This window comes from Hemiscyllium ocellatum, chromosome 12 (assembly GCF_020745735.1).
Source record: "Hemiscyllium ocellatum isolate sHemOce1 chromosome 12, sHemOce1.pat.X.cur, whole genome shotgun sequence".
In the NCBI taxonomy this organism is placed as follows: Eukaryota; Metazoa; Chordata; class Chondrichthyes; order Orectolobiformes; family Hemiscylliidae; genus Hemiscyllium; species Hemiscyllium ocellatum.
This window is the reverse complement of record NC_083412.1, coordinates 76,224,181-76,244,903: the sequence shown is the minus strand read 5'-3', so window position 1 is coordinate 76,244,903 and position 20,723 is coordinate 76,224,181. Positions and strand designations below refer to the sequence as shown.

At 41.3% G+C, this 20,723-nt stretch overlaps 1 protein-coding gene across 2 annotated transcripts in view; it reads left to right on the top strand.

The window, feature by feature from the left end:
- cpox (coproporphyrinogen oxidase) overlaps nt 1-12,115 on the top strand; it is a 28,841-nt gene extending 16,726 nt beyond the window's left edge. The window contains exons 5-7 of one of the 2 annotated variants that reach the window (XM_060833727.1): nt 888-1,106; nt 8,380-8,484; nt 10,718-12,115. In XM_060833727.1, the coding sequence (XP_060689710.1) occupies nt 888-1,106; nt 8,380-8,484; nt 10,718-10,805 (412 nt within the window). In that variant the 3' untranslated portion in view covers nt 10,806-12,115. The remainder of the gene's footprint in view (nt 1-887; nt 1,107-8,379; nt 8,485-10,717) is intronic. The other variant, XM_060833726.1, reaches the window with a different exon arrangement.
- The last annotated feature ends 8,608 nt before the right edge of the window (nt 12,116-20,723 follow it).

Below are 20,723 nucleotides of genomic sequence, written 5' to 3'. Positions count from 1 at the left end.
CAGTCAGGATGGCTAGCAATGTCTTATCTAGTTGAGTTATTTCTATGTTTTAAAGGGTGTATTGTCTGCTAATCTCCATTGAAGCAGACAGTGGTTAGTCACTTGTGCAGATACAGCAGAATTAGCAGTTAGTAACTTAAAAGCCATTGTATGCAACTTTAGCATAATTGTCAGTTTAAGTGCTTGCCCCTGACAACAACTAGTCGCCTTAACCTGTATTCAGGTTTCAGATCTTCAAATTTATCTGTTGTAAAGTTTTATGTAACCATAATTTTAACAAGAGGTATGTTATGTTTAAGTCCGCTTCACACCATGATACTTTCCTTTCTTAGATGTATGTGAGGAATTGTAGAACTGGGCTTCCCAAAGTAGACGGATGATGAACTGAAATGTTGAGGTCCCAAGTTTTAAGACAGCCATGCTACTGCGGGGCTTTGACCAAGTTGGAACAGACACTACCACTACCACCCACCACTCACCACTCTTGCGCACACACACTCATCCATAGTTCTTTGAGAGATTACCACAACGTTCAGGCTTTGATATGGTATCACAGCATTAAAAGTTTTGGGAAACATCCCTGTACGACCTATATGCAAATAGATATCTTCAAAGCTTAGTCTCTGTGTGAAAATATGTTTAGTGCTCTATGAGGGGCAAGGACAGAAATAATGATCAGCCTGACCTGAGAACATATTTTGAGGATAAAGCTCATACAATGTGTTCAATTTTGGTGCTAGATCTTAAATTCTTCAGAGTTAATGTAAACATCATCAGATTGTGCTCTAAATTGATGCTATGACATTTTTAAGGAAAATTTAGAAATTTACATTAATATATATTTTAACATTTTTATTTATATATTCCTTCCATTCTCCCAAATAAAGGTGCGATGATTATTTTGTCATCAAACATCGTGGGGAGCGGAGAGGAGTGGGAGGCATATTTTTTGATGATTTGAATTCACCCTCAGCAGAAGGGCTGTTCGAATTTGTCCAAAGCTGTGCTAAGGCTGTGGTTCCTTGCTATATTCCTATTGTGCGGAAGCATCTCCATGATTCATATACAGCAGAAGAAAAAGCCTGGCAGCAACTTCGGAGAGGCCGGTGAGTTGAATGAAATCCAAAAGAAAATAATCAGTTTACTTCATGCTAATTTAAGAATGAGTTTATTCTCCACTGGTATGCTGGAAGATTTAAAAAAAAAATTAAATTGTCCTTCCAAATTTTGTATCTTTTACAGCCACCGAGAACTATTGTCCAAGCAACTACTACATAAGTAAAGGAAATGCTATGAATATGTTTTAAATTCCCTCAATAATTATTTCAGTAGAATCTTTAGTAACAAGTCTACAGTTACCAATTTTTTTTTTGACAGGAAAATTAAACCTCATACTTTCTTCTTTCAATGTGAAACCAACTCCTCATGCAGCTTCATCAAAAGCTTCTATGCAAGGAAGCTGCTGAGTATTGCTAAGTTTCACATTCAAGCTCAAATCCAAATAGGAAAATGAAAAGTCTTTTAGAGAGTAGAACCATTAATGTTTATTTTAGTCCCTTGAGCCTGAAGATAGAGCAAGAGGAAGCAAGGTTAAAATAGGGAGAGTTACTAGTTTCTCTATTCATGTCTCACCCAGTGTCAATTCCAGGTTTGAGAAGGGAATGAAAATGCTTGCTATAGGGAGCCAAGGGGCATGACAAATATGCACGGTGAGGTTCTACTGTACAATTAGAACTTTTGATGTGAGTTTTTTTTAAACATAAGGCAGATCTTTTGGTACAAGCCTTTCCACTTAGATTCTTCTGAGGTAAGACAGCCATTCACCCAAAGTTATTCACGAGTCATGATTTACAAGAGAGGCATTGGCACAGTTGTATCGCATATTGTCATCTAACAGTCAGCCAGACAAATGTGGCACTGCCAGTGTCTTCAATTCCATTCTTCTAGTACCCTTCATCATAGCTCTGTTTTTTTCATATCTTTGTTGAATTCTCATGTTGTTAATTTATTTTTTTCGTACATACCTGTTGAACAAGCACACTCTTTTTCCATTATCTTACTTGTCTTACTGAACAGAAGAATCACTTTGTATCCTGTCCAGCAATGCGGGCAGAATGCCGAGTCTTTCAGTCATACTTTTACCAATTTCCCAGAGCCCCTAGCACTTTGGCTGCCTGACTGCCCCTACAGCCCTGTTTCTGCAAACCAGTCCGCCTCCACTGGACCAATGCTATGTCTTCACAGTTACTTCACAAACCAACATCTAGTATAAATATTACCAAAATGTGTTCTAACATAATGGCATGTGGCATCTTCCGGAATACTTGACAAAATAGTGTGAGAAACAGCTTTCTACTTAACATATTTCCCTTATCATAGTTTTTAAAAATCCCTCATGGGATTGGTTCTGACCCTCCGGATTCTGAAGGTTAATGGAATACTATCCTTTGTTATGAGAGGAATTGAATATACAAGTAAGAATGTTGTGCTTCAGCAATGATTTGGAGGTGCCAATATTGGATTGGGGTGTACAAAGTTAAAAATCGCACAACACCAGATTATAGGAGAAAGTGAGGACTGCAGATGCTAGAGATCAGAGCTGAAAAATGTATTGATGGAAAAGCGCAGCAGGTCAGGCATCCAAGGAGCAGGAGAATCAACATTTCGGGCATAAGCCCTTCTTCAGGAATGAGGAAGGTGTGCCAAGCAGGCTAAGATAAAAGATAGGGAGGAGGGACTTGGGGGAGGGGCGTTGGGAATGTGATAGGTGGAAGGAGGATAAGGTGAGGGTGATAGGCTGGAGAGGAGGTGGGGGCGGAGAGGTCGGGAAGAAGATTGCAGGTCAAGAAGGTGGTGCTGAGTCCGAGGGTTGGGACTGAGATATGGTGGGGGGAAGGGGAAATGAGGAAGCTGGAGAAATCTGCGTTCATCCCTTGTGGTTGGGGGGTTCCTAGGTGGAAGATGAGGTGCTCTTCCTCCAGGTGTTGTGTTGCCATGGTCTAGCAATGGAGGAGGCCAAGGACCTGCATATCCTTGGGGAGTGGGAGGGGTGGTTGGGTTGGTTGGTGCGGGTGTCCCAGAGGTGTTCTCTGAAACATTCGCAAGTAGGCAGCCTGTCTCCCCAATGTAGAGGAGGACACATTGGGTGCAGTGGATGCAGTAAATTATGTGTGTGGAGGTGCAGGTGAATTTGGAGGAAGTTGGAGAATTGGAAAGAGAAGTTGTTCAGAGTGAAAACCAGTTCAGTCAGTCGAAGGAGGGTGTCAATGGAAGGGCACTGGTTGGTTTGGCGGGAAAGGAAGAAGCAGAGGGCTTTGAGGCCTTCGTGGCAGGAAAGGAAGGAAGTGGAGGGCTTTGAGGCTGAGGTTAAATGCCAGCTCATGGACACCTCCTCCTACTGCCTCCTTGACCATGACCCCACCTCCCACCACCAAACCATCATCTCCCAGACCATCTATAACCTCATCACCTCACGTGATCTCCCATCCACTGCCTCCAACCTCATAGTCCCATAACCACGCACCGCCCGTTTCTACCTCCTGCCCAAAATCCACAAACCTGACTGTCCCGGTCAACCCATCGTCTCAGCCTGCTCCTGCTCCACTGAAATCTGCATACCTCGACACTGTCCTGTCCCCCTTAGTCCAAGAACTCCTCACCTACGTTCAGGACACCACCCGTGCCCTCCACCTCCTCCATGATTTTTGCTTCCCTGGCCCCCAATACCTTATCTTCACCATGGACATCCAATCCCTATCCACCTCCATCCCCCATCACGAAGGCCTCAAAGCCGTCCGCTTCTTCCTTTCCCGCCGACCCAACCAGTACCCTTCCACTGATACCCTCCTTCGACTGACTGAACTGGTCCTCACTCTGAACAACTTCTCTTTCCAATCCTCCCACTTCCTCCAAACCAAAGGAGTAGCCATGGGCACCCACATGGGCTCCAGCTATGCCTGCCTCTTTGTCGGATATGTGGAACAGTCCATCTTCCACAGCTACACTGGCACCATCCCCTACCTTTTCCTCCGCAACATCGATGACTGACTGACTGTATCGGTGCTACCTCGTGCTCCCACGAGGAGGTTGAACAGTTCATCCGTTTTACTAACACCTTCCACCCCGACCTCAAATTTACCTGGACCGTCTCTGACTCCTCCCTCCCCTTCCTTGACCTCTTCATTTCTTTCTCGGGCGACCGACTCAACATGGACACTTAGTATAAACCGACCAACTCCCACAGCTACCTAGACAACACATCCTACCATCCTGCCCCCTGTAAAAACGCCATCCCATATTCCCAATTCCTTCGCCTCCGCCGCATCTGCTCCCAGGAGGACTAATTCCAATACCGAACAACCCAGATAGCCTTCTTCAAAGACCGCAATTTCACCTCAGACGTGGTTGAAAATGCTCTCCACTGCATCTCCTCTGCCCTTGAACCCCGCCCCTCCAATCGCCACTAGGACAGAACCCTACTGGTCCTCGCCAACCTCCTGATACATCGTATCATCCCTCGTCATTTTCGCCACCTCCAAACAGACCCCACCAAGTATATATTCCCCCCCCGCCACCCCCCCCCACTTCCCTCCAAGACCCCAAGGGATCCTTCCATATCCATTACAAATTCACCTGCACCTCCACACACATCGTTTACTGCATCTGCTGCACCCGATGTGGCCTCCTCTCCATTGGGGAGACAGGCCACCTCCTTGCGGAGCGTTTCAGAGAACACCTCTGGGACACCCGGACCAACCAACCCAACCGCCCCATGGCTGAACACTTTAACTCCCTCTCCCACTCCGCCAAGAACATTCATGTCCTTGGCCTCCTCCATCGCCAGACCATGGCAACACGAGGAGGAAGAGAGCCTCATCTTCCACCTAGGAACCCTCCAACCACAAGGGATGAATACAGATTTCTCCAGCTTTCTCATTTCTCCCCCCACCACCTTATCTCAGTCCCAACCCTCTGACTCAGCACCGCCTTCCTGACCTGCAATCTTCTTCCCGACCTCTCCGCCCCCACCCCCTCTCTGGCCTGTCACCCTCACCTTAACCTCCTTCCACCTATCGCATTCCCAGTGCCCCTCCCCCCCAAGTCCCTCCTCCCTACCATTTTATCTTAGCCTGCTTGGCACACCCTCCTCATTCCTGAAGAAGGGCTTATGCCCGAAACGTCGATTCTCCTGCTCCTTGGATGCTGCCTGACCTTCTGCGCTTTTCCAGCAATACATTTTTCAACACCAGATTATAGTCCAACAGGTTTATTTAGAAGCACTAGCTTTCGGAGTTCTGCTCCTTCTTCAATTGGTTGAAGGAGTGGTGCTCCGAAAACTTGTGCTTCCAAATAAACCTGTTGGACTATGACCAGGTGTGTGATTTGTTTTTAAAACTTTGTGCTTCAGTTATACAGGGAAGTGGTGGGGTCACACTTCCCTGTAGTGTGTCTCGTTGGTCTCCGTATCTGAGGGAAAATGTTAATGCGTTGGAGGCGTTTCAGAGGAGGTTGTTTGAGGAAAGGTTAAACAGTTTCCACAAGTGTTTAAAAATGGAGTTACCCTTTTAGGCCAGATAAGGAGATTTTGTTTGAGGATTGTGTGACTTTGGAGCTCGGCCAGAGAAATCCATGAAGGTGTGTTTATTGAATATTTTTAAGGGGAAAGGTCGATAACTTCTTGTTGGGCAGGGAAATCAAATGATTTCAGGACAGATGGAATGTGGAATTCATAACACAAACCAATCAGCCACGACCGTATTAAACAGTGGAGTGGGTTTGAGGGGTCAAATAACCTTTTTCTGTTTTTAATTTGTATGCCTCTTAAGAATCTCATATGCTCCAATAAGACCATCTCTCAGTCATTCAGCTAAACTCCAGTGAGTAGAGTCCCAACTTGTTTAACCTTAGCTCATAAGACAATCTCTCCATACCAGGATATCTCTCCTCCCTGAAAAAAACCTTCTCTGAACTGCCTCCAGTGAAATGAGATATTTCCTTAAATAAAGGGACTAAAACTACTCACTGTACTCCAGATGTGGTCTCACCAATAAGACTTCACTGCTCTTATTCTTTCACCCTGTTGAAAGTAAGGGCAAAATTCCATTAATCTTCCTAGTTAACTGCTCAATCTCTGGTAAATGTATTGTGCAGAAGTTTAATGTGACTTGAACTACATCTGGCCAATAGTTGAGGCCTAGTTAATAATGAACATTTTATCCTTTTGGAAATGTGTTAGCAGTTCAAAAATAAATTGCTGATTGTGAGAGCTTTCCAAAGTTTTTTTAGTGGTTGATAATATGTGCCATTTCCCATAATGTAAGGAGTTAATATTCCATTTCTGTTTACAATTCATTGAGTCCCATCAGCAGCCTTGAAGTTTAATTGACATTAATTTTAAACAGTTCTTGCATAATAAGGACTGACTTCTGTGCTTCTACAAAGTTTTAGTCTATTCCTTCTCATGCTGGTATAAAACTAAACAATCATGCAATTTACATGATTACCTACTAATCAGAAAGCAGCCATTTGGAGAACGTTGCAAAGTCTGCCCCAGGCCATATTTAAAGGGATGAGCACTTGATTATAAGTGGTTGCTTCTGGTGGCACGTATAGGTTTTAGTTATTTTAATAGTGTTTCCAAATGGATTTCAAATGTGTGAGAAGGAACAATGGCAGATAAAAATGAAACAAAAGCTAGGATGAAAAAAAAACAAGACCGATTCGTTGGGGAGGGTGTGGGTGTGGTTGAATCATAAGTATCCAGTGCTACTTGATAGCTGGTAAAACAAGCACCTGCTCAAGATGGGTGTGAAGAGAATGTCCTGTTTGCAACTTTATGCATCTCCTCCATAGAGAAACAGTGCATTAATCCTGGAATTTGGTGGTGATTAGGGTTATTTCAGTGTAAACAACCAACAAGACGTGAAAACGTTGACCTCTGTAAACTTGCTTTGGAGCAAGAATCAAATTAATCCAAATATGTGGTACCTCAGGGAATGCTGCAGAAGTACCAAGTTCTACCTGGTCTCTCTGGTTGATAGAGTATTCCATGGCAGTATTTTAAAGAGATGCTGGGGTGTTATCCCCAGTATCCTGGATAATATTTAGTCTTCAGTCACCATCAATTACCTGGTCATTATCACGTTGATAATGATAGGACATTGTTGTCTGCCATATTTCCTGCTTTTCCACAGTGACTGCACCTTCAAAATGTACTTGAGGGAAAAGAGCTTTGAGACACCTGGTTGTGATGGAAGGCGTTATACAAATACAAGTCCTATTTTAAAAGGAACAACTTATGAACAGCCTGCATGTATCTTAAGCTGCCATGCAGCAATCATAGAAAGAACATCAAAATAAAGCAAAGATCTGCAGATGCTGGAGATTTGAATCATAAAAAGGAATGGGTGGAGAAACTCAGCAGATCCAATAGCATCTGTGGAGAGAAAGCAGAGTTTGCATTTTGAGACCAGTGACCCTTTGTTAGAATTCAAAATGTTAACTCTGCTCTTTTCCCACAGATGCTGCCAGACCTGCTGAGTTTGTCCAGCAATTCCTGTTTTTGGAAGCGGGGACATTGTTGCAAAAGCCAGTTTAATCTCTGCTGAAAAGCATTTTGTTTGGCACAATCCAACCTGACCATGGTCTACAATGTGCTCTGTGGCACATAACCCTCCTCTCTATGCCTTCTCTGTTTTTCTTCATAATACTGTAGATCTTTTCTGTCTTGTGCACAGTTGTTCTATTATATTCAGTCCTAAAGGGAAAGCTACAAAATATTCCAATAGGTGGCACTATTTGTCAATCATTTAAGCAAAGTTTCACATTGCTATTTTCCAAGATCCACAGACAGTTTGAATTTACTCAACTCATTACTTAATCTGGAACTCTAATAATAGGATTGTTTCAAATCTTAGTCTCATCTATCTGCAGTGAAAGCAGAGAGGCAGAAAGAAATAGTTCAAACTAATGCTTGTTTATTTTCAGCACACTTGTTATAGATTTACCATGCATTATCATAGATTCTGGTTCTGTTACATTTACGCCAAGATAAAACTAGTTTTACATTTTGCTGCAATCTGGCATTACCATGACACATAAAAGCAAAATATTTCGGATGCTGGAAATTTAACGTTAAAACAAAATGTTGGAAATATGCAACAGATCAGACAACATCTGTGGACTGAAACAGTTAATGTTTTCAGTCAGGGCTCCTTCATCTGAAACATTAACTCTGTTTCTCTGTCTGATGTTTCCAGACCTGCTGAGTATTTCCTACACTTTCTGTTCTCCTGACCATGACGTAAATGATACTAGCTGTTCAGCCGTCCTTGCTAACAGTGTGGGCTCTCTTTTATTTCTTTGTGATTTCTCTTTCAGATATGTAGAGTTCAATTTAGTTTACGATCGAGGAACAAAATTTGGTCTTGCAACTCCAGGATCTAGGATAGAAAGTATTCTGATGTCTCTCCCACTGACTGCTAGGTAAGGGGCCAGCAAGATAATCTCACAGTTTCACCATTATCTGTGCATTTACTTTTTGGTTTTATACTGAAATGTGACATTAATTAAGCTAAGTGGTTTGAGTGATACTGATGGATTAAGTGAAGTTATACAGTATTTAATTAATCATCATAGCATAATTTATATTAAATTCTTAGAAATAATTATTTTGAATTATTAGCTACGATATTAAACAAATGTATACCAGCATTGCTATTATTCCCTACAGTCTGGGACAAAGCTGCCCCTTTAACAAAGTTATGTTGTCCTTGGTTTTTATTTCAGAGGGTAGCAAAAAAAAAACACAGGTTCTGAAAAGTCTGGGCTTGGATGGGTTTAGGGCCAATTTGATTATAGCTCACAGATACTGCCTCAGGAAAAAAGGCTTTCAAGTTTTTGGGGAAAAAAAAACACTTATAGAATGAAAGGGGAGGGGACAGTTCTCCCAGTGCAGCTTTCCTCTGGTTTGATTTGATTTTTTTTTTAGCAGTCTGTCTGTTCACTGAAAGTTGTAAAGCTGCTGGACCCAGAGAAGCAGGTCCAGGCTGATTCTCCCTCTCTCTGACATCTCTCCTGTAAGACCCTGGGTTTGATTGTATCTTTTGTGCCAAGCGGTGTATGGGGATTGTTGTAATTATTTGGAACAGCATCATTGACGAGATTTGAGAAGATTTGTAGCTCAGGTTGAGGTTCTGGGTGTAGGTTTGCTCGCTGAGCTGGGAGGTTCATTTTCGGAGATTTCATCACCATACCAGGTAACATCTTCACTGAGCCTCAGGAGGCTCGCTGAAGACATTACCTAGTGTGGTGACAAAGCATCCGAAAATGAACCTTCCAGCTCGGTGATCAAACCTACATCCAGAATAGCATCATTACGTTGGGATAATCTACTGGATTTTCGGACAGGCTGAGTTATTTAGTATGCTGTTCTCTTTTGCTTGTGTTTCTTTCAGTAATCTTGCAAATAAATTCAGTTTTGTTTAAAACAAAGTGGTTGACCAGCTGCATCTCTTCGGGAATATCCGCTCTGCACCTGCTTAAAACAGCTAGCAAAGTCAGGGTCTTGCCTACTTAATGTTTTGAGGGGGTCTGGCCTAGTCCATAAACATGTGTAACCACTATTCTATTTGATAGGCTCAAGTGAAATATGGTCTTTACATTTCTAACTCTGAAATCCCATTCTTCAAAATACATCCAATAATATAGTCCAAATAGGTTTCCTTTTGCTAGCAATGCCATGTAGCCTCTCTTTTTTTTTCACTTTTTGGTACTTTCCCTCATGTCCTCTTTGCATTGAGGACTTCAAGTTGCTTTTATCTAATGGTTAACTCGTGTTCTCCAGCTTTGCTGATATGACAGTAATATGCTGTTTTTGTCAGTGGAGGGGCCAGACAAATAAGGTCTCCGATGGATATCTGATTTCTAATTGGAAAGCAAACTGCAATTGAATTTCAGTGTGATATGTAGGCCAGGCAAGGAATCAAAAACAAATCCAGAAAATCAAAAGAACATGTGAATGAATGATTTATGAACGATTTGATTATCACCTGTATCTTACAACAAGAACACTGAAAAGCATTTTCAATTTTGCCATGATCTTGGTGCCATTTTGGATACTTTAATAGTAAGAAAATAAAAGAATGCAAGGATCAAGATTTCGTATGTTTTGATTTAGCATTTAAGCCACCATTAACAGAGAGAGATTCAGTCACAATCTAAGAGCAAGAAATTGTACTTTTAATCCCATTTGTCACACTTTTTTTTTGCAATATTGGTTTTAAAATCCCTGCTGAAATAATGGTAGTTAACTTGTCATTTTTTTTCCCAACTTAGTCCAATTTCATCTCTTATCTATTAATTTTTCTTGATGCACCTGATTTGGAATCGATTTCATACTGTTTCCTCGTCCAGACTAGATACAGTCCATTTCATAATCCTTCAATCTGAATAAAAAGGCACACCTGCAGGGGTGTTGCCATATCTCACTTTCAGCATCTTGTCATTTGAGACAACAACTTGTGATCAAACAACTGGGGAGGGTTTAACCCTGGCAGGTTCTTTCACTAGCTGTATGAGTTCTGGGTCGTGAGTAACTGCTGGTTCAACCATACCTATGTACATTGATACAATGAAGGCACAAAGTTTGATTATATTGCTGAGATTCTTTTTCAATGTTAGGATTAATTCATGGTCCATGTTTGCTTCTGTCTTGCAGGTGGGAATACATGCATAGTCCAGCCAAGGGCACGAGCGAGGCAGAAATTATGGAGGTCCTGAGGAATCCCAAAGACTGGGTCCATTAATTCAGACAATCAGGAATGCCCCCGTTTAACCTAAAATTAGAAGATTTTTAATTTTCTTCTGTAAAATATTGAAGATACGTGCAACATTGAGCTTAACACAGTGACTATATAATCATTTTTTTTGTTCTTTGTGTTAGAATTGTTTCCAGAATAATTTGATCACTTTTAAACAGTGTACACAATTGAGCTCCATAAAAGTATGTACAGTGTTATCTTTTGGTTAACTACCTTTTCAGCTGCCATTGGAGTTTACAAAACCAGTTTTTAATGACATCCTGAACAGAAAATGAGCAACAGATTTTGAGCTGTATTCATTGAAAGGCTACGGTAAAAAGAGTCATATCTCAGCCATTCATTAAAAGTCTTTGATTGTGGTGTACATTCTGCCTTGGTGCAGACTTCAGTTGCAATCAATTGTGCCATCGTTACAGAATTTTTTTATATATCATATGTTTGTCATTTTTTTTAAAAGCATGTGAACTATCTTTTTATAACAATAACTTTGAAAGTCGAAGTCAATTTTTGACTAAAATGCTAATGTGTTTCTCAAAGAATGTTTCCTTTATATTTAGATGTGATGTCCTTTTTTCGAGCAACATTAGAGACACAGTTTGTATTGATATATAAAAAAAAATTGCAATGGGCAAAGTGGAAATTATTTATTTTCAGTACAGGATAAGTGGAGATTCAAAGATTTTATACTCTAGAATCAGTGAAATAAAATTACAGTAAAAATTATAAGTGGCATTATTTCTGCAGCAACGTCTCATGTGCTTTTTTCACCTTTTGGATTTACTGATCTATTGAATGGTACCTGGCTGAAATGTTAATTATTTCACTGTTACTAAAAGTCAATAACTTTTCCTACTTAGATATCAAGCTGTGTTACTTACTGAATGTAATAAACTGAGTCATTCTGATTTCTTCCTTTTTCATGTCTTGTGATTTCATCAGGGCTCATGAATTTACAAATAACATGCTATTTTACTTGATCAGATTCAAGGCTTAAATTGAAAAAGCTGAGCTGGTTTGGCAGCATCTGTCACAGAGAAATCAGAGTTAATATTTCAGGTTGAGTGACCCCTTCCTCAGCAGTTCCATTAACTCTGATTTCTCTCCACAGATGCTGCCAGACCAGCTCAGCTTTTCCAGCAATTCCTGGCTTTTTTTTTTGTCTGATTTACAGCATCTATCCGCAGTTCTTTTGGTTTTTACTAAGGCTTAAATTATTGGCCTAAGATCATTAATTGGGCAAGTTTATTCTGCTTTTGTATGTTTTAGTTATATGTTACTTTGTTTTCTGATCTGCTTGTCCTGATATTATAGAAAATTCATTTTGTCCAATCTGATTATAGTAGTCTACTTGAAGTGGCCAATAAAACATCTGTGTTAATAGATCATTCTTGTGTAATAGTGCTGTCTCCCATTTTGAGGAAAAATAGGTCTGAAAGAATCAAAACCAGAATTATATTTTATCTACATCACAAATTACATTAAAAGGCAAGTTTATTCAATAGAATTATCCAAAATGCTAAACATATACTTGCACACTTATTTTACTTATTGTTCCTTGTGGCCATATTTGTTTTATGCCCTTGCTTCCTTCCACTTATACATTATTCCTAGTAATTGTTTAAATGAAGTTTGCTTTTATATTTTGTGTTAAGGAGATTGAGGCATGGTTTAGCTTTTAGAGTCATAGAGATGTACAGTATGGAAACAGACCCTTCGATCCAACCTGTCCATGCCGAGCAGATATCCCAACCCAATCTAGTCCCACCTGCCAGCACCCGGCCCTTATCCTTCCAAACCCTTCCTATTCATATACCCATCCAAATGCCTCTTAAATGTTGCAATTGTACCAGCCTCCACCACTTCCTCTGGCAGCTCATCCCATACACGTACCACCCTCTGCGTGAAAAAGTTGCCCCTTAGGTCTCTTTATATCTTTCCCATCTCACCCTAAACCTATGCCCTCTAGTTCTGGACTTCCCACCCCAGGGAAAAGGCTTTGCCTATTTACCCTATTCATGCCCCTCATAATTTTGTAAATCTCTATAAGGTCACCCCTCAGCCTCCGACGCCCCAGGGAAAACAGCCCCAGCCTGTTCAGCCTCTTCCAATAGCTCAAATCCTTGGAAATCTTTTCTGAACCCTTTCAAGTTTCACAATACCTTTCCAATAGGAAGGAGACCAGAATTGCACGCAATATTCCAACAGTATTTTTGAGTTTTTTGTGATTTGGTGCAGAGGAGTCTGGAGACTACTCTGTGTACATTTTTTAGTGAGGTTTTACAAGCTTGAATTAAAGAGATGAGGATTAGTAGTTTAGTGCATTGAGCAAAAGTTAGGAAAAAGTATCCTTTGCTACTTAAAGGAGTTGAGGGACACAGCCCAAAAATCCAGAATGGAGTCCATCAATGAATGTATGGTCTAGAGAGTCCTGCAAGACTGCTGGAATTGAATTTAGGAAACTGTTTTACTACCAATAAAGAAATAGCAAATTTAGTTTGCAGTTTTGTTTGGGTCTCTTGGAAGAAAAGCCAACTGAACAACAAGTATTTAGTTGAGATATCAAAAAAATCATCCAAAAGGAAACTGGTTGCTGCATGTGCTATTCTTGGACTTGGGCTAAGTGTCAGCTCTGTTTTTTGAAACTGCCCACTTTGCCATTCACCAGTCTGAGCAAGATGATTTGGTGTAGCGAATCTGGTAAATCTTCACTCGGGTCTGATGTTTGTGAGGATATTGCTGAAACGAAAGGAAGTGAGTTTGAATCCTTTTCTGGCATTTGTAATGAAAGCTTTCAACCCTTTTATCCAATGGAATGCAGTTAATGCTTTTGTTTAGTAAGTATTTTATTCTTTGGAAGTACACTGGCAGAGTCTTGTCAATGTTTTAAGTAATTAACCTCATGACTTTTTTAAGTGTCGATGTCTGTCAAGGTGAGTTTCATTCTAGGATTTCTTTTGTCAGTATTACATCAGTTGAGATCATAATTACTATGCTTCAAAAGAGCTTTGTTAACTGCTAAAGCACTTTGGAATACCTTTGAAGTTAGGAGAAGTGAAATCAATCTTTTTCATTGCAACAATGCCATTAATGCGAATTTCAGGTAATTGTACAAAAGGCTGTTGTTTTTCAGTGTTCTACAGAATCAGGATAAGTTTAACCTTCCTACTCAATGTGAACAGTGCAGAGAGAAGTTAAAATGGAACTGCTGCATTTTTGTTTTTGCTCTATACCTGGTTTTAATCTGTTGCACATTTTATGGACAGTTCAGGTTCCTGCCAATTATTAAACATTATTCAACATTCTCTGCTGTTAAAGGCCATCTGGATGGGTAAGTGAATAGGAAGGGTGTGGAGAGTTATGGGCTTGGTACTAGCAAGTGGGACTAGATTAGGTTGGGATATCTGGTCAGCATGGACGAATTGGACCAAAGGGTCTGTTTCCATGATATACATCTCTGAGTCTATGACTGTATTCCGTGGTGCACCCATAGGAGAAAGTGAGGACTGCAAATGCTGGAGATCTGACTGTAAGAGTGTGGTGATGGAAAAGCACAGCCGGTCTTCCTGTCCAAGAAGCAGGAGAATTGACATTTTGAGCATAAGCTCTTCATCAGGAATGAACTGACTCTGATGAAGGGCTTATGCTTGAAACATCAATTCTCCTGCTCCTCGGATGCTGCCTGACTGGATGTGTACCTGTAGGACCCAAATGGGTCTAAACTGACACCTAAGCCTTGCCTGTCAAATGAATAGCTATTTGTTCCTTGTTTGTGGGGTGAGAAAGAGAGGGGCAAGTGTAGTGAGTACTGCAGAAATAACTTCGAAAACAAACTTTTCAAGTGGTTTGAAGAACCAGAATTGTTCCAACCCCACCTCTCCCACTCCCACCCAGCATGACCTTACTGCTGACCAAGTGTCTTGTTAAAAGATGCTCAACGTCACATGGTTGTGCTGTCAGAAAGCTCCTGCTTTCTGACTGACCAGATTCAACTGAGTCTCATCAATAAAAATCTACCAGGCTTCTGATTCTCTCCAGGAGAACTTCTGTTCACTTCCAACAGTTCCCTTTCCAACTAGTGCACAACCCCATTTCCTCAGCTGAGCTTTTTTTTAAAAGAAAGGCCTAATGAATAGACTTCTAGTTACAATTTTTAAAACCCAGAACCTGGAAATAAGAAGAGACCACCTTTTGTGTCATAAAGTATCATTTTTTTTAAATGATGGATTTTAAAAATTCAATCCTGAGTTGGGAGTGTCATTGCAATGGCCAGTATTTGTTGCCCTGGAGAAGTGGCTGGCTTGAACAGTCCTTGGGGTTTAAATATATCATTGTACCGTTGGGGAGGGATTTTCAGTGATGAAGGAATTATGATATAGTTCCAAGTCAGGAAGTTTACATGACTTGAAGTGAAATTTGTCGGTGATGGTCTTCGTGTGTACTTAGTAGAAAGTTAGAACTAGGAGTAGACAATTCAGCCCTTTGAGCTTGCTCTGCCACTTAATGATCATGGCTGATCTCAATTCTATTTGCCTACTCAGTCTATTCAACACATTTCTAACTAAAAATCTATCTCCTTCTTAAATTTACACGGTGTCCTGGCATCCAGCACACTTTTTGGCATAATGAATTCCACAGATTCATAATTTACCTTTTTTAAATCTGCTACCTCTTATCCTAAAACTATGACCTCTCATTCTTGATTGTTCCACAACAGGAAACATGTGCTCTGCATCTACATTGTCAATCCCCTTTTAATAGCTAACTTAGATATCTCAGTTAGGTCTACTCTCTTTTAAAACTCCAGTGAGAATATAGGCCTAAACTGCTCAATCTCTCTTCGTAGGCAAGTCCCTAATCTCTGGAATCAATCTCATGAACCTTCCCTAAACTGCCTCCAACACAACTATGTTCCTCCTCCAAATAAGGGGACCAACATGATAAGCAATACTATAATACCCTTACTTCACTAATAAATGCTAAGTATCCATTTGTCTTTTTAATAATCTGCTGTATCCGTATACTCATTTTCTGCATTTAATGAACAAAGACACCTCCGCATTGAAGCACTATAACTTGGGTAATAAGCTGTCTTTCAATTCTTCTGACCAAAATCGATAACCATGAGGTGGAGGTACCACTGTTGGACTGGGTGGACAAGGTCAAAAATCTCACGACACCAGGTTATCGTCCAACAGATTTATTTAAAAATGCTAACTTTCAGACTATATCTTGGTGTCATGTGATTTTTGACAAAATGGATAACTTCACACTTAGGTTAAACTTAATTCTGCCAAATTCACTGGCACAGTTCTGGTCACTACATGAAAGGAAGGATGTGGAAGCTTTGGAAAGGGTTCCGAGAAGATTTACTGTGATGTTGCCTGGTATGGTGGAAAGGTCTTATGAGGAAAGGCTGAGGGACTTGAGGCTATTTTCGTTAGAGAGAAGGTTGAGAGGTGATTTAATTGAGATGTAACAGATAATCAGTGGGTTAGATCGGTGGACAGTGAGAATGTTTTTCCTCCGATGATGATGATGATGATGGTTAGCACGAGGGGACATAACTTTAAATTCAGGGGTGATAGACATAGGACAGATGCCAGAGGTAGTTTCTTTACTCAGTAGTGGGGACCGTGGAATGCCCTGACTGCAACAATAGTAGACTCGCCAACTCTAAGGGCATTTAAATGGCCATTGGATAAACACATGGAGGAAAATGGAATATTGTAGGTTAGATGGGCTTCATTGTTGTGTTCTGTTCGTCGAGCTGGAAGTTTTTGCTGCAAACGTTTCGTTCCTAGCCAGAGAAACAATAGCCAACCTACTGGACATACATAACAGAACACAAGAGGCCGAACCTATCAACAAGGACGGCATACTTAAACTACTAGACCTGTGCCTTACCACACACTTTACATTCAACAATCAGATATACGAACAAATCAACGGAACACCCATGGGATCACCAATCTCGGGACTCATAGCAGAGGCAGTTATGCAAAGGTTAGAACATACAGCCCTACCACAAATCCAATCCAAACTCTGGATCAGATACTTCGATGACACCTTTTGTAATCATCAAAAACACAGAAATAGAAAAAACACACCGAATCACCAACACCACACTCACAGGAATACGATTCACGAGAGAAGAGGAAAAGGATAGCCAACTCCCATTCCTAGACGTGTTAGTAGAGAGAACACCCAATGGAGAATTCACCACAAGGGTACACAGGAAACCAACGCACACAGACCAAGTCCTAAACTATGAAAGTAATCACCCCAACACACACAAACGAAGCTGCATCAGGACACTATTCAAAACAGCCACAACACACTGCAGTACACCAGAACTGCGAAAAGAGGAAGAGGAACACCTATACAAGGTGTTCGCCAAAAACGGATACCCATGCAACTTTATCACCAGATGCCTAAGAGATAGACCACGGAACGAGGACATGCCACAACCAAAAGGACTAGCCACACTACCATACGTCAGGAGCGTCTCAGAACGGACAGCCAGACTACTGCAACCCTTAGGACTCATAACAGCACACAAGCCAACTTCCACACTCAGACAACAACTCACTAGAACAAAGGACCCAATAGCCAGCACGAGCCAAACTAACGTACAGCTGAAACTGACACCCGGAAGCGGCAAGAAAATCCATCAACAGACACATCGACCTGGACCCCACATACAAACTACTACAGCTGAAACTGACACCCGGAAGCGGCAAGAACAAACCACTATAAATACCGGAAGAAACATCAAAGCAGCGCTTCACAGGAGGCTCCAATAGCACTGATGATGTTCCCTAGCCAGGGAACGAAACGTTTGCAGCAAAAACTTCCAGCTCGGCGAACAGTACCACAACAACGGACACCCGAGCTACAAATCTTCAACCAGACTTTAGATGGGCTTCAGATTGGCCCTCGATGTTGTGCTGACCTATGGAACAAAAGTGCCAGTACTCTGCTGTAATGTTCTATGTTCTGATCATATTTGGCAAGGACTGCACAAAACACTATATAGGACAAACAGGAAGACAGCTAACAATCCGCATCCATGAACATCAGCTAGCCACAAAACGACACGACCAGCTATCCCTAGTAGCCATACACTCAGACAACCAGGAACATGAATTTGACTGGGAAAACACTACCATCATAGGACAAGCCAGACAGAGAACAGCCAGGGAATTCATAGAGGCATGGCATTCATCCACAAACTCCATTAACAGACACATGGACCTGGACCCCATATACAAACCACTACAGCTGAAACTGACACCCGGAAGCGGCAAGAAAATCCATCAACAGACACATCGACCTGGACCCCACATACAAACTACTACAGCTGAAACTGACACCCGAAGCGGCAAGAACAAACCACTATAAATACCGGAAGAAACATCAAAGCAGCGCTTCACAGGAGGCTCCAATAGCACTGATGATGTTCCCTAGCCAGGGAACGAAACGTTTGCAGCAAAAACTTCCAGCTCGGCGAACAGTACCACAACAACGGACACCCGAGCTACAAATCTTCAACCAGACTTTAGATGGGCTTCAGATTGGCCCTCGATGTTGTGCTGACCTATGGAACAAAAGTGCCAGTACTCTGCTGTAATGTTCTATGTTCTGATCATATTTGCCTGTAATTTTTTTTCTCCATTGCAACTTATTTTCCCACCTATTTTAATGTCATCTATAAATTTGGCTGCCCTTGCATGTGCTTTCATTGTTTTTCTGGGGGCAGGAGTTGCAGGTTTGGAAGGTGATGAAGGAACCTCTGCGAGTTGCTGCAGTTCATTTAATACAGTCAGTTCTTTTATAACGAGATGGTTGCGTTCCTGTATAATCCTGCTGTATAGAAAAATCATGCTTTAGGCACAGCACTTAAGATGTTGGCAATGTAATTGTGTTACAGCCAACACAGGTTTTAAAAGTCTGCGCTTTAGAATCAACGTCCCCAATTTGTCAATCGCATTACAGTGAATTGACGAAACACTCGTTATTACAGAATGACTCCTTCCATAACCGCCACATAATGCCAGCAGCATGCACCATCTATAGGTCAATGTGTATGGTGATGGATGGTGTGCCAGTCAGGCAGGTTGCTTTTGTTGGGATAGTCAACATGGTTGTGTACATGGGAAATCATGTCTCACAAACTTGATTGAGTTTTTTGAAGAATTAACAAAGAGGATTGATGAGAGCAGAGCAGTAGATGTGATCTATATGGACTTCAGTAAGGTGTACGACAAGGTTCCCCATGGGAGACTGATTAGCGAAGTTAGATATCATGGAATACAGGGAGAACTAGCCATTTGGACACAGAACTGGCTCAAAGGTAGAAGACAGAGGGTGGTGGTGGAGGGTTGTTTTTCAGACTGGAGGCCTGTGACCAGTGGAGTGCCACAAGGAGCGGTGCTGGGCCCTCTCATTTTTGTCATTTACATAAATGATTTGGATACGAGCATAAGAGGCACAGTTAGTAAGTTTGCAGATGACACCAAAATTGGAGGTGTAGTGGACAGCGAAGAGAATTACCTCAGATTACAACAGGATGTGGACCAGATGGGCCAATGGGCTGAGAAGTGGCTGATGGAATTTAATTTGGATAAATGCTAGGCACTGCATTTTGGGAAAGCAAATCTTAGCAGGACTTTTACATTTAATGTTAAAGTCCTAGGGAGTGTTGATGAACAAAGAGACCTTGGAGTGCAGGTTCATAGCTCCTTGAAAGTGGAGTCGCAGGTCGATAGGATAGTGAAGAAGGCGTTTGGTATGCTTTCCTTTATTGGCCAATGTATTGAGTACAGGAGTTGGGACGCCATGTTGCGGCTGTACAGGACATTGGTTAGGCCACTGTTGGAATATTGCGTGCAATTCTGGTCTCCTTCCTATCGGAAAGATGTTGTGAAACTTGAAAGGGATCAGAAAAGATTTACAAAGATGTTGCTAGGATTGGAGGATCTGAGCTACAGGGAGAGGCTGAACAAGCTGAGGCTGTTTTTCCTGGAGCGTCGGAGGCTGAGGGGTGACCTTTCTAGAGGTTTACAAAATTGAGGGGCATAATAGGATAAATAGGCAAAGACTTTTCTCTGGGGTCGGGGAATCCAGAACTAGAGGGCATAGGTTTAGGGTGAGAGGGGAAAGATGTAAAAGAGACCTAAGGAAATCACCTCCAACACCTAAAATGTCTCAAAAAAAGGAGCAGCTCTTACAGTCAGAAATTTTTCCGGTCCTCCATCTTGGATTACCCAGCGATAGTTAATTATGTTAAATGCAGTGCAGTCATATGCAACCATCTTAACTTCTGACCTTGTGTTGGAGGATACATCATTGATTAAATAGTTGAAGATTGTTGGGTCCAAAACATTATCCAAAAGAACTTCTGCACAGTCTCAAGATATATTGGTCTATAATACCTCATCATAACTACATTAATAGAATATATTATGGTTTACACACTTGGAGACCGTGTGTTTAGGTTGCCTTGCAAGTGACTAGTTCATGAATAGCAATAGGTAAAAAGGTACTGCAAATAGTGACCTCATTGACACTAGTTCCAATTTTGAAATTCTGTTGGAGGCAAGATCGGGAAGACAACTTGCAGATTTTTGGCCACCTATCCAACCAAATTGATTGGAGAATTCTTTGGAGAAAGCAGCCAAAACCAACTGACATTTTGATGATACTTCATAACATCACGACTGAAATTTTTGATAATAATAATTCAGTAGGAAGGTAACTGATTTGATATACATTTCTAGCAATCTGTAAAAAGTGGTGCAATACCACTTTTTATTAACCTTTTCTAAAATTGCTGAACAGGTATACAGTTACCTTATCCCTACTAAATTAAGAAATTTGTATTCTTTAGACTTATAGAGATCG